This window comes from Miniopterus natalensis, chromosome 5, assembly GCF_054644295.1.
Source record: "Miniopterus natalensis isolate mMinNat1 chromosome 5, mMinNat1.hap1, whole genome shotgun sequence".
In the NCBI taxonomy this organism is placed as follows: domain Eukaryota; kingdom Metazoa; phylum Chordata; class Mammalia; order Chiroptera; family Miniopteridae; genus Miniopterus; species Miniopterus natalensis.
The window spans coordinates 84,777,702-84,791,583 of NC_142085.1; the positions used below are offsets into that span (position 1 = coordinate 84,777,702).

General features: G+C 43.8%; 1 protein-coding gene across 1 annotated transcript in view; it reads right to left on the reverse strand.

The window, feature by feature from the left end:
• The window catches only part of CNKSR3 (CNKSR family member 3), a 70,722-nt gene that overhangs the window by 30,653 nt on the left and 26,187 nt on the right, over positions 1-13,882 (reverse strand). The window contains exon 2 of the mRNA XM_016200670.2: positions 909-1,072. Within this exon, the coding sequence (XP_016056156.1) occupies positions 909-1,072 (164 nt within the window). The remainder of the gene's footprint in view (positions 1-908; positions 1,073-13,882) is intronic.

Here is a 13,882-nt window from a genome sequence, read left to right on the forward strand (position 1 = left end):
TCACTGTATATGCCCCTGGCTCGGGCTCATGGCATTACTAACCAGCTCCATGCTGCCCAGCCCGGCCCAGCCCTGACAGGTCAGGAAACTGCATCCTGAGCACGGCACCAGGACGGACAGAGATGGCTCCCACCCTGGGCCAGCCAGTGTATAAATACATCCCCCTTACAGGTGTCTCGGCCCACACCTGAGAGCCACACCTGCCGCCACGGGTGTAAGGCAAGCGTCAGAACCTGGCAGGATTGAACTCGGTCACGGTCAAGCCAAAGCTCAGTCATCTGGGAAATGGAACTAAGTTCACACTGTCCCCAGTTAGCTGCCATGTCATAGGTTGATTACTTCAACCACAGGCATCAGTTATTTAAATATCACAAATACCCGTGAAGCATAAAAATGCTTTTTATAGGAACAAAAGCAGACATGGAAATTGGAACCCAGTTGTCACTGCAATTTAAAACGCATTTTCACTTAGGACCATCCCTGTCGTTTTAATCTTTATAAAAGATTTAAAAAATAAGACTAATACAGAGTTTTTCTGTAATAGGCATACTTTTCCTGTAAAGGGCAAGATAGTATTTTAAGCTTTGGGGGACCCCTTGGTCCCTGCTACAAATACTCAACTCTGCCATTGTGGCCTAAAAACAGGCACAGATGAACATAAATGAACGGGCATGAATGTGTCCCAATAAAACTTTATTTACAAAAATAGAGAGTGGACCAGATTTAACTCACAGGCTATAATGTGCCAACTCTTAATCTGGAAAATGATTTTTCTTCACATTTTCTCCAGCTCACATCAATGGATCATTAAGAAGACATGATATGCTCAATGGGAAACAATGCATGTTTAAGAGAACACAGTTCTAGAGAACAGCATCCCAGCACAGATCACCTTTTCCTGAACTAACCAGTGCACAGAGAAGGTCGACAGCCTCCAACACAAGCTCCTGGTGTCCGATTCGCGTGACGCCCAGCTCCTCGAGATCCTGATGGGCGATCCGAAGCAGCTGCTCCCCATTGATCTTCTCCCGCTCAAAGTTGTGGACGTACTGCTGCAGGCAGTCATCTAACCCTGCCGGAAAAGCAGAAGAGCCATGAATGTCATCTTGTTCCTTTAAGAAATCACCAATCGTGCTGCACTATTTGATTGTCTATGTATCATGTATCCCACCTGATGGGCACCTTTCAAGTGTGTCCTCATCGTCTCAGCTCAGACATTTTAAATGCTTAAAATTTCTAAATGGATCCCATTAAGTTTTATGAGTTACCTTCCCACTCCCTCTCAACTCAAAGAATAAACACTAAATCCCTGATGACTTGAAGTGCCAATTATCTGGACTAGACACATGTGTGACTGTTTGCTAAGCACCTCTTCCTCTGGGACTTCATCCCTCTCCCAGCCCTTGAGATCCCCACTGGGCCTGCCAATCAAGATGCTTGGCTACAATGTTTCATCTACCAGCCAGTATTAGGTTCCAGGATGACCATGTGACTTAAGAAGAACCAATTAAAATCTTCCTTGATATTTGATATATGGACACAGAAGACAGAGGCTCTTTCTTCCTTTCCAAATGGAAGTCATAAGGACACAACCTTGGGGATGCTGGCAATCATTCTTCTGATCAGTTTCTGGAAATAAATTCATGGGAGAGAGGGGGGAAAATGCCCCAATAACATCCTACATGCCTGTCCCTTGCAACTGAAAAACTTCTGATACATACAGAATCCAAAGTAGGAGGTACCAGCAATGGTACCAGAGAAAGAAAATGTTAAATAGGTTAGCTTTGGGGAATTTTCCAGGCCAAATACCACTGCCAACAGAGTTATATTCTAATGTTCTTATATAATGATTAGGTAAGCCAAATAGAAGTTGGGATTCTTTACTCCTGGACAGAGAACTCTCTGGTCAACTTGTTTTAATGATTTTGCTGAAATAAAATTTTACCTAAATCAAATGAACTATTGAAGCCTAGTAACAAAAGCCACCTAGTGTTCTGAACAACTAGATTTATATAAACTCAATCCCAACACAAAGGATAAAAACTCAGCTTAACTTTTAACTAGAACAATATATGTAAAAGGCAAGCTGGTGTCCCGTCCCTGCCTCAAGCACACACAGGTATTTCATTTACCCCTCACAAAAACTCTGTATGTGGGTACTCTCTGGACTAGAAAAAGTAAACAAAAGTCTAGCCCTTACTTCTGACAATACTAAAGGTCATGGATCTTAAAATCTAATGTGCTAGGCTAAACGATATCTCTGCCCCACAAAGTTTCCCCATTTGCCTCATGATAACATATAGGAAGATAAACAATTTCCTGATAACCATTTGGGGCTATTTAATATAGAAAGAAGAGGTAAGAATTAATTTATGGTAACCAGATGAGCTGGAACCAATCCATCTTCCCTGAAATGACATCTGTCTAGCAGAAGGGTCCATCACACAGGAAGTGTGGTTGGGAAAATTGATATAAACCTTGCTCCACTTGGACCACCTTGAGCCACACACAAGTGGTCTCCATGACATGTAAGTCATGCAAGCAGTGGTGGCCACACAAGTCAGCAGGTATTTACAGCGATGTCCCACCTGGGCTGCAGGGGCTAGGTCTCAGCACCTGGGGCCACCCAGGGCATCTACAGAGAGGCAGTATCCATCTGCAGTATGCAGCAGTAACAATGGCCAAGAGCCAAGGAGACTTCCTAACAACTCTATGCCCACCACATCGGTAGCTTAATTCGGGCTCGTGGATACTACATAACCTGGCCACAGTCACGGAGCTTGTACAATGCCAAGAGAAGGATTTTTATAGCCAGTTTCTTCAGCTTCATACAGAAGAAAAGAGATTGAATTCAAAGCAACGTCTAATTGACAAAAGCTCTTTTCTTATGCATTCTACCCAGCAAACACAGGATTATAAAAACTCCTCTCCAAGCATCTTCCTAAATAAGCAGTATCACAGAATATTAGAGGTACTTCAGATCTCAGAGTCCAAAACAAAAGACTAATTATTGTGAACTTCACCCTAAATCACTTAGCCAGTTCTAAGCCAGGTCATGGCCAATATCCCACACTCCTCTCCTTCAGAATGTTTTCTTCCCTTGCCTATTGTTATGGCTGAACAGTCTCCCCAAGATTCATATATTGAAGTCCTAACCCCCAGCAGCTCAGAAGATGACTATTTAGAGGAAGCATTTTTAAAGAGGAGATTAGGTTAAAAAGAAGTCATATGGATGGACCCGAATCCAATATGACTGATATTCTTATAAGAAGAGGGGATACATAGAGTGAAGACCATGTGAAGACACAGGGAGAAGGCAGCCGTCTGCAAGCCAAGGAGAGAGGCCTCAGAAGAAACCAACCCTGCTGACATTATGACCTTGACCTTCTGGCCTCCAGAACAGCAAGAAAATAAATTTATGTTGTTTCACCCTACCCAGTCTATGGGGCTTTGTTATGGCAGAGCCCTAGCAAACCAACATAAACTTAGTAACATTTTAATTCATATTCTCACCCACATGTGATCAACTCTTTCCTAAACAAAATAAACAAGGGTCAATGACCAACTGAATTGAAATTCAAGTTCGCTGTGCCAAACAAGTTCATTGCTCCACATATAAGCATAAAACTGAGAGACTCATATTAGTTTTCATGTGCAGAATAAATAAGTCAATTAAAGCGAAGAACCCATGCGCAATGGAAGTTCATTAAACTTCATCCCTGAACAGTAAGAAGTACAAATAAAGAAGAGGCCAGATTTCTCTTTTAACTCACTGTAAAAAGCTTCATTGAGGAAACAGGGTTTCAGAAGGAGCTATAGAGCATTAAAGAAATATTTTAGACACAGAGAAGAGGTGGAGATGGGAGGTGTGATCAGGATTCCCAACAGGACCCAAGGATGCAAATGATCAGAGACTGAGAACCGACGGATACAGAACATTTCCCGAAAAGGGGGCCAGAACCTCCTGGAGGGTTCTGAAAGAATATGAATGACCTAACCTCAACTAATCAAAAGATCCCTGAAATGCAGTTGAATTACCAAGCAGAAAAATCCCATTGCTACCCACCCAAAAACAGAATCCAAAGTGAGCTAAAGACTTCTCCCTCAAGGGACACATATATGCATATGCTGGCTTTTAAACAGTATTGCTACCAGTTTTATTATTCCAATAGTTATGGCCTATTGTTTGGTTATCCTATTGTTTAAAATACAATTAAACATTTATAAATAGCTACAGCAAACCGTTATGCAATCCCACAAAAGAGGGAAACAAAATCTCCAATTTCGAGTAAACCGGGTTTAGCATTTGCAAAAAACCATACACTTTTACCTACTTGCCTATTTGCCAGTTCTTTGCTTTCTGCAAGGGAAACTTAAAGAAAATCTAGCAGGATTGAGAGAAACACATAATTAAATAAAATGAAATTAAACACATTCCATTTACACAAATTAAGTTAAGCGGATAATTCAACGTGAAAAGAATCATGAAGAGAAAGCAGGGGCTCCCACAGAATGAGAGCGAGAGTGAGAGAGGACCCGACTTCCCCTGCTGTCGCTAAATCTGGCTGTAAATAGCCCTAAACCTCCAGAGAAATCCCAAATGCAAAAAGGAAATACATGTTTTATGATTTTAAAAAACACTGTTTTATGATTTATATCAGAAAATGCCAGGGCAATGGCTAAGAGCCTTCTCTCCAGTCCCAGTCCCATTTCTTGCCACCGGGGTTCCTGGGGCCAATCCCTCAGCTGCCTCACTTGTAAAATGGGGGTAATAATCCCGCCTACTACACAGATCTGTAATGAAAATCAAATGTTAATATTTATAAAAGAGCTTAGAACATGATGAAGTACATGAGACTCTATACATTTTGTGAAATTAAAAAAATGTAATTTATTCAGGGCCTCAATTTTCCAAGTGTTCAGAATAAAAGTTACTAGAGAGACACAGAATTCCCAGATCCTTAGGAAGCCCTCTCTGGACCAGAGAAAACTGGAGATAAAACAAAATCTGAACAGCCCATGGTACTACCTTCCCTGGAAAGTGTTCCCAGATTTGGGAAACTGCCAAAATCATGGATTCCACCTAAACCTGTTGGAGGATTAATATCAGATCATAAGCGCCATGAACATGCCGGCTTCTCTGTGTTTCCTACTTTTCCCCCAGCATCTAGACATCCCTGGAGCACAGTAACATTTGTGAAATAAACGAATGCGTGAAAAAAGTCAAAGAACTTCACATAAATGTTTTCAAGGCCCATTAAAGCCGTAACACCCAGCTTTAATGCTACTCCCCGCCTAAGCCCTGCTGGCTTCCCCTGCGCTTGGGGGAAACCTACACCCAGCAGGGCCCAGCCTGGCTCCTGCCTGCCTCGGGAGCCCCATCTGGGCCACAGTCTCCCCCAGCCTGCTGGCCCTGGCTATGGCTGCTGTTCCGAGACCTCGAGCTCCTTCCACCTCAAGGCCTGTCTGCAGGGTTCCTTCCCTGACATGCTCCTGCCTCCCCGTTTCTCATGCGCAGCTCACATGTGGCATCGCAGGGAGGCCCTGCTGATCCCCAACCCCTTCCTCCCCGCGTGTCCTGCTCGCTTCCTTCATGGGGCTCGGTGACTCTGTGTGTGTGTGTGTGTGTGTGTGTGTGTGTGTGTGTGTGTGTGTGTGTGTGTGTGTGTGTGTGTGTGTGTGCGCGCGTGTGTTCACCATCCTGCACGTGCCTCTATCCTCTCTAAAGCGCAGGGCCGCGGCCGTCCTGTCCTGTCACCATTACACCTCGTGCGTTACATGGCACAGAGCAGGGACTGAAATGTTGGTTGGATACAAGAGCAAAAGAGCAGGAAAGCCCAGCTGAGGTTGAAGACCACGGTTCAGAAGCTATAACTGATGAGGCCGTATGGTCCCTGCAACCTGCCGACATCCTACGTAGTGAACCTGTCCAACGCTCCCCTTTCTGAAACAGAACGTGCAGAAGTCCCTCATTCTCCGACTGTCCCCGCAAACATGGACCGTAAGTGTCCTACCCTGGAGACGAAGAGCTGAGACACAGAGAGGTGAGGCGACTTGCCCAAGGTCACACAGGACCGGGGCCCACACACATGGGGACTGGCGCCAGGGTCTCGGCTCTTCACCTCCAGATACGGCCTGTCCGTCCTCCAACGTAGAAGGCTCGCAGGTGGCCCCTTAACCGACCTAAGGAAAGTAGAGCTCTAAGTACCAGGAAATTACACAAGTCATTAAGCTGACTTGGTTTACTGGCAGTAAATTTTAATGAAATTTTAATGGCCATGTAAATACAAATTGCTCTCCCACCTAGATGGGTCAAATGAGAAAATTTAGAAACTGGGGACACCAACTCCTACACGGGAGTACGTTATTAACTAGCAGTCTGTAGGATTTGGTGTCCCATGTTCCTTAGTAACTCTCTAAAATACAGGTGAGATGGACTCTATTTTGTCCCCAGTAAATCTGGATAGAATTCTTTTGTGGCTCTTTCACTCTTGGACGTGGCTCTCAAGACTGGTCCTTTAGGTCAGTGGTGACCATAGAGGGTAGTGATACATCCATAAAATTGGCTGCCTTTAAAGGATTAAATATCTGTGGAATTCACAAAATTCTCCACCTATATTACCAAAGTTATTTTCTAAAAACCTGAATTTAGAAAAAGACAAGTTTTCTCTATGCCACTCACATCCCAGAAAAAGACAAAGGCAGAGAGAAACAATACTACGAAAAGGAGAAAATGTGAAGTGGCTGTCAGTTCAGGTGCACACCTACCTGTAAAAAAGAAGAAAAAAAAAAAGAAAGAAAAAAGAAAAAACAAACCCTGTCTGTGGTCTGCTCCCTAAGTAGAGAACAGTCCACTTCACTTGGCTCATGTACCAACTTGCATCTCACCACAAACAACGGTGAAAGCAGCACCTGCCCTGCAGGAGCCCACCCGAGCAAGGGGGCTGCAGAACTGGGGACACGGTAAGGCTGGAAGGCCCACTCTGCCACGGCCTGGGACTCGGCCTCTGCCCTAAGAGAATGAACTGACAACTCCCTGAAAGAAAACTTGTGTGGGGAAGAGACAAAGGATGTGTGAAGAAAGATACATTAGGCAATTCTCCTCTACTTGTATTTTATTTTTTACAGAGGCTTAGAAAATGTGGGAGTGCTGCTCTATGAAAAAGGTTGACCAAAGAGAGAACAGAGTAGGAATGCGGGAAGCGGGTACAGGACAGCAAGGAAGGGGTTGAAGCTTTGGGGAGAGCAAATGCAGACTAGATGGCTACTCTGCTTCCACTGAGAGCCCAAAGAGCCTAGACAGTCATTACCGAGACCAGTCTTTAAGTGAGACAACAGGTGCTGAAACCTATTCCATGGAACCTCCTACCCCACCCTCACCAAACACCACCGCCACCACCGCCACCGCCACCACCACCACCACCACCACCACCACCCCCCCAAGACTCAAGGGTATTAGACTCAAATCACCTGCATCCTTTCACTTCCTGTTTCTTGTTTTGGAGAGGCATGGCAACACCAACAAAACAAAACCTTTCTGCTTGGGAATCTATGAATATAGTATTTTCCCCAGAACAAAGAGTTCATTCCATCTGAGTCAACTAGATAGATAGATAGATAGATAGATAGATAGATAGATAGATAGATAGATAGATAGATGATAGATAGATAGAGATAGATAGAGATAGATAGATAGATAGATAGATAGATAGATAGATAGATAGATGATAGATAGATAGATAGATAGATGATAGATAGATAGATAGATAGATAGATAGATAGATAGATAGATAGATAGATAGATAGATAGATAGAGATAGATAGATGATAGATAGATGATAGATGATAGATGATAGATAGATTATAGATAGATAGATAGATGATAGATAGATGATAGATAGATATAGATAGATGATAGATAGATGATAGATAGATAGATAGATAGATAGATAGATAGATAGATAGATAGATAGATAGATATAGATAGATGATAGCATTAACTAGACACTGCCCTATAGCACCGGTGGGAGGAGGGGGCTTACAAATGCTTTCAGGGATCCCCATGAAAAATACGGTTAATAGGTAGTCTTGGGGAGGGCCGACGGAGAATGCCATTTTCTTCTCATGGCTGACTTTCTTAGGTACTTCTGGTCTCAACTCAAATATCACCTCTCAGAGAAGGGCTCCCTGCCCATTCAATCTAAAAAAACTCCATCTATGCATCAACTGGTGATTGTTCTAGCGAATGCAATGCCAAAAGAATTCCCCATTTTGGGGTGTGGCGAAGCAGGGAACTTAATCAGGGCAAACAGCTCAACTGTGATACAGCATGGCTGTGAGAACAGCATAGCTATGGGACCTCTCCAACGGCGACATGGCCACTACTGGATAAAGCGATGGCGGGAATCCCATCCCACTGGCAGTGGTGTCAACACAAGGGCTTCTATGGCCAGTCACACATTTTTATGCTGCCTGGGTTTTTTATTAAGACATAATTCACATATCCTAAAATTTACCTTTTTAAAGTGTACAATTCCATGATTTTCAGTATATTCGCAAAGTCGTATGACCAGTATCTAGTATCTAACTGGAGAACATTTTAGTCATCCCAAAAAGAAACCCACACCCATCAGCAGTCACTCTCCGCCCCCCTCTGCCCATACCCTGCAATCACTGACCTACTTTCTACCTCAATGAGTTTGCCTATTCTGGACATTTTGTATAAATGGAATCATACAGTTCATGGCCTTTGTGTCTGGCTTATTTCACTTAGCACAATGTTTTCAAAGTTTATGCATATTTCAGCATGTATCAGTACTTCACTCTTTTTTATGGCCTTCCCATTGTATGACTATAACATATTTTTTAATCCACCCATCAACGGATAGACACTTGGGTTGTTTCTACTTTTTGGCTATTATAAATAATGACGCTATGAGCATTCATGTACAGATTTTTACGTGAACATATGTTTCCAATTCTCTCGAGTATATACCTACCTAGAAGTAGAATAATTGAGTCATATGGTAACTCTATGTTTAACTTTTTGAGAAATCACTCAACTATTTCCCAAAGTGTCTGCACCACTTTTCCTTCCTACTAGCACTTTACGAGGATTCCAATTGCTTCATCTCTTCACCAACACCTGTTATTAGCTATCTTTTTTATTAGACCCATTCTAGTGGGTATGAAGTCATATTTTATGGCGTTATCAGATTTTAACATCCAAATTTTAAATAGGCCCTCAGAAATAGAAACCAAATGCCAGATAGCAGGACAATAAATCTAGATTACACCAAGGTAGTATTGCCAAGCTTCGGTCATTCAAGAACCAACTCTATGATTTTGCCAAATTTGAGTGTCATTTCTACTATTATGTACTTAATTTTTAAAAATTCATTTTAAACATCATTGTTAGTCTTTAAACCACTGCTATAAATTGGTATAGCCATACATAGAACGTATCACAAACATAAATATAATTGAAAAAACAAAGTTAGCTGGATGTAGTTGCCTCCTGGGGCCTGCTTCTTTGTGTTAAGAGGGAAACAGCAAGTCACAGGGTGTTGAAGAGATGCTGGCTACGGTCTTCCCTTGACCTAGTCAGACAATCTAAACTCATCTCTGAGACTATCACAGGCTCCTCCCTCTGGAAAAGGGCTGTAACATTTCAGGAAATAGCTTTCCTGAAAAAGGTCAGAAAAGGAGCTCTGTAGTGATAATTACACTGGGGGCGGGAGGGGGGAGGGGAGCGGTAAAAGGACAATGCTCGAAACAGCTGTCATATTTCCATAGCCTGTTACACGTGGCTGAGGAGTGTCCCTTCTTTGTGTTCAAGTTTCCAATAAGTCTGACCATGCTCTAGCTGCAAGCACCTGGCTCTTCAAGTTTCAACAAAAACAACCTTCAGAGCAAATATACATAATACAGATTAAAATAAAGAGCACCTGCCTTTGGGTAAAGCAAGCCCAGACAACTCAACCTGTAATGCGACAAAGTGCTTGGATGGTCTTGACTGACAGCACTGGCCCCGAGTGTAATAAAAACACAATGCGTGATTGTGATCAAATACTTTCAGCTTCAGCATCCCTCACCCGACCCGACACACACACCATTTATATACAAGTTAGATAAAAAACAACCAGGGACGGCATATTTGGGCACCTCCAGATTTGAAGACTAATTATCATTTGTCATCATCCAAACTTAATAAAATACTAAATAGCATCTCATAGTAAAGAAAAGGAGCGAGTGTTGCATTTAAAGGTATTCCATTGACTCTGGCTGGACACTCCCGCTCATCCATCAACTCGCACATCCCTTCCAATGGGAATACTTCTCTGGCTCTCGACCCTAACTCTGGTTTATTATGGGTCACAGCACCTTCATTTTCTCTTCATAACACATCTCACTTTATAATTTAATATTTGCACGGCTGGTGGCTGGTGTCTGTCTCCCCAACACGCCAAGCTCCATGGAAACCAGAACCGTCGGTTTTGTCTGTTGTCATATCCTCAACATCTAGGATAGTTCTTGGCACTGAATAGATATTCAAGAATTATTTGTTGAATGAATGAATTCAAAGGACATCAAACTGTGTCACTCGGTGTGAGGGTTGGCTGTATTTAGAATGGCCACCAAGAGAACCTTTCAAAAAGGCAAAAGCACACAGGGCAGGAGCTCTTCAACCTCATGAGTTTCCTCCAAATGGGCCACAGTCTGGTCCATCCCATACAACAGGAGCCTCCCTTTCTTCAATGTAGTTTCCAAACAAGTTCAATTCTTGAGCCTACTGATAAGCTGTTACGCAGTTTCTTTTGGTCGGTAGAGGAAGAGTTGGTGACAAGGGAGGCAAAAGGCAAGAAAATTGAAGTTTGTTGAGTGCTTAGAATCAGTCATATATTCCTTATTTAATCCTCAAAAACCTTCTGTTATCACCATGATACCACTGAGACTTGTAAAATTTAGTGACTGGCTCAAAGGCACACAGCTAAGAAGCAGCCAAACAAGAACAAGTGTAGAGCTCTTTGGATGTTGAATAAGGTACACAAGTGCCACAGAGAACACAGGAGCTGGGACAGGCCTAAAAGGACAGACAAAAGTCAGCTGAGGAGGCAGGGGAGGGCATATGGTACAACTACTTGTAAAAGCTCATGTTTATTGACCACCTCCCACGTGCTAGACACAGGACTAAAGCATCGGGCACGCTTCCTGCAAACTCTATGAGGCAGGCACTACTTCTATCCCCATTTTATAGAGTAGCTTAAGGGACGCAACCTGTCCAAGGTCAGGTCACTGGTAAATGTCTGAGACCTGAACCCCAAACCGCATGAGACGATAAGAGAGCACTTTTCCTTCCTCCCACCATGATGCTGGGAGAGAGCAGCATGAGCTAGGTCTCGGAGGAGAAAGGAGGAGCTCATGCAGTGCATCCATTTAGTAAGTGCCTGCTGTATACCACATGGTGCACGGAGTGTGCTGAGCGGAGGTGAATGACACAGCCCCTGCTCTCGGGAGTTTATAAGGGTGAGAGCCAAGGAAGACTGAGCAGGTCTTAAGAATGTAGGGTCTGGAGCCAGGTTGCCTGCATTCAAACACCGATTAGATATGCGACCTTGGGAAATCACTTACTTCCCCTGTGCCTCAGTTTCCCCACTACAAAATGGCAAGAGTAACAGTACCTGATAGGGCTGCTAAAAAGAACAATGGGCTAACATAAATAAAGGCCTTAACACGTACCGGGCACACCGGAAGCACCAATAACGTTACGTATAATTATGCGCAGAAGTAATGAAAAGCAAGGTTAGATGGAACTGGTGTGGCCAAATCAAAGGACTATGGAAGGAGAGGGGATTTGGGTAGTATCTGAGGAACGTGCTAGATATACAGAGGTTGAGTCAAGTCAGAGATTCCAACACACAAGGGAATCTTGAGCAATCCATTGAGAAGTGCACGTGGGAACTACGGCATCACAAGAGAAAGAAATGGACAGGGTCAGATGACAGACTAGAAATGTCACATGAAAGGCAAAAACTAATCAAAGATGACCACAAGAGTTTGAACTAGGTTAACTATAAGAATTCAAACTCTTACCAGACTGCAAATGGCAACATAAAAGGGTGAACAGATCTGAAAAGGGAGAGCAGTGTAGGGAGACAATGTGGTAGCACGTTTCCTCCTGCCCCTGCTGAGCTGACTGAGTGAGTCAGTAAGTGGGCACAGCCTGTGGGCCCCAGGAGGCTCCAGACAGGGGCCCTGAGTAAGGGCTGCCCAGGAAAATTACCATTTATTGAGCATGCTCTGGGTTTCTACAATACACGGTCACATGCAAGTCTCATTTGTTTTTCTAAAGAGTCAACGCCATCAGTCTTACTATCTCCCTGCCTTTTATGAGGGAGTTGATGTTAGAGGGACTAAGAAAATTGCTGAAGATGACACCCCTAGAAAGTGGTAGAACTGGTCTTGAGATCCAAGTTCATCCCACCCCAGAACCCACTGTCTTCCCACCCAGAGGCTCAGACAGAGAAGCCAGGAGAATCAACAAGCTCTCCTGAGAACAGAACAAATCAGAGTTACAACACACACCTGGCCTTTTCCACCTCCCCCATCCGGGGCATTACGCTCCTCTTGGGCAGCCCTCCCTCGCCTTCTGCAATACAGCATTAGTCAAGATCCAATACCAATCCTCCCCACTCCCGCTCCCGGCGTGGAGGTGGTCACCTGTCCCAGCCCCCGTAGGTCCTGCTGTCCACCCCACCGCCTGGCGTGTGCAGACAATCTTGATCTTAGGCATGCTAACCTGGACACCAACACACGCAACACCTCTGATGAGCAGGGCTGATCCCACTGCTGCACCCTCCCCGGGGCCCCTTCCCCTCAGCTCCAACTGAATTATCTCGGCAGCTGACCCCTCAGTTGAAGGTGAGCCTCTGGACTGAGGATGACTCTTGCAGCCATGGGCATATCCAGGGCTCTGCTCGCTGAGCCCTCCGACAAATTCCCAGTGCTCTAATTGACTCCCTTCCACTACCTGGTTTTCCACACTAGAATGTGAATTTCTAGGAAGAAGTCATTTCCCGCCTTGTTCACAGTACCTTATCCATGGTAGAGGCCCAATAAACAATCACTGCTGTCAAGATGATGAAAAACAAACTTTTAGCATAGTAACACCTCCAGCGACCTCACCTCACACACCTCGGAACCGAAGGAAAGCCAAGAGCCCTCCAGACAACAGTGTAAGAGGCCTGGGGATTTTCTTTCACTCTGCAAACCCAGCAGCACTGCCACTAGAAATATTATCATTTTTTTCAGATATGGATGGTTTAATATTAGGAAGAACTGAAAAGCATGAGTTCTCTTGCTTTGAAATGTTAAGCCTAGATGAATAAGTGCATTCATGGAACTCACACGGGACTTCTCACTCAGCGCTCCCCAACCCTGAGCCTGCTTACTCTCACTGCAGAAAGCAAGTTATTGTTTCCCAGCCTTCAAAGAGACAAGTTGAGTAAATTCAGGGTTGCACCCCATTTTTAGGTAGCAGTATCTGCTACCTAAAAACAGGGGCAGACTCAGAATAGATGACATTCTGGAGTCGCTCACCAAGACAGTCACAAGGGTCACCACACTATCCTAGGTAATCATACGCTTCAGTGATTATGCAAAACTCACAGAATGTTGAATGAATGCACTCTCTGTTTCTGAACACAAGAACACAATTTGCTTTAGAAAGATTTCTATCCAAAATGAATAGGAAATCAAAAATCTTAAAGTCTTAAAGTGATCAAGTTCAGTTATCAGGAAAATTTATGGAACAGTTCATTCCCCCAAGCCCAGTAAACAGGATAATACATCATATCAGTTATCTCAGAAAAACTGCAGAATG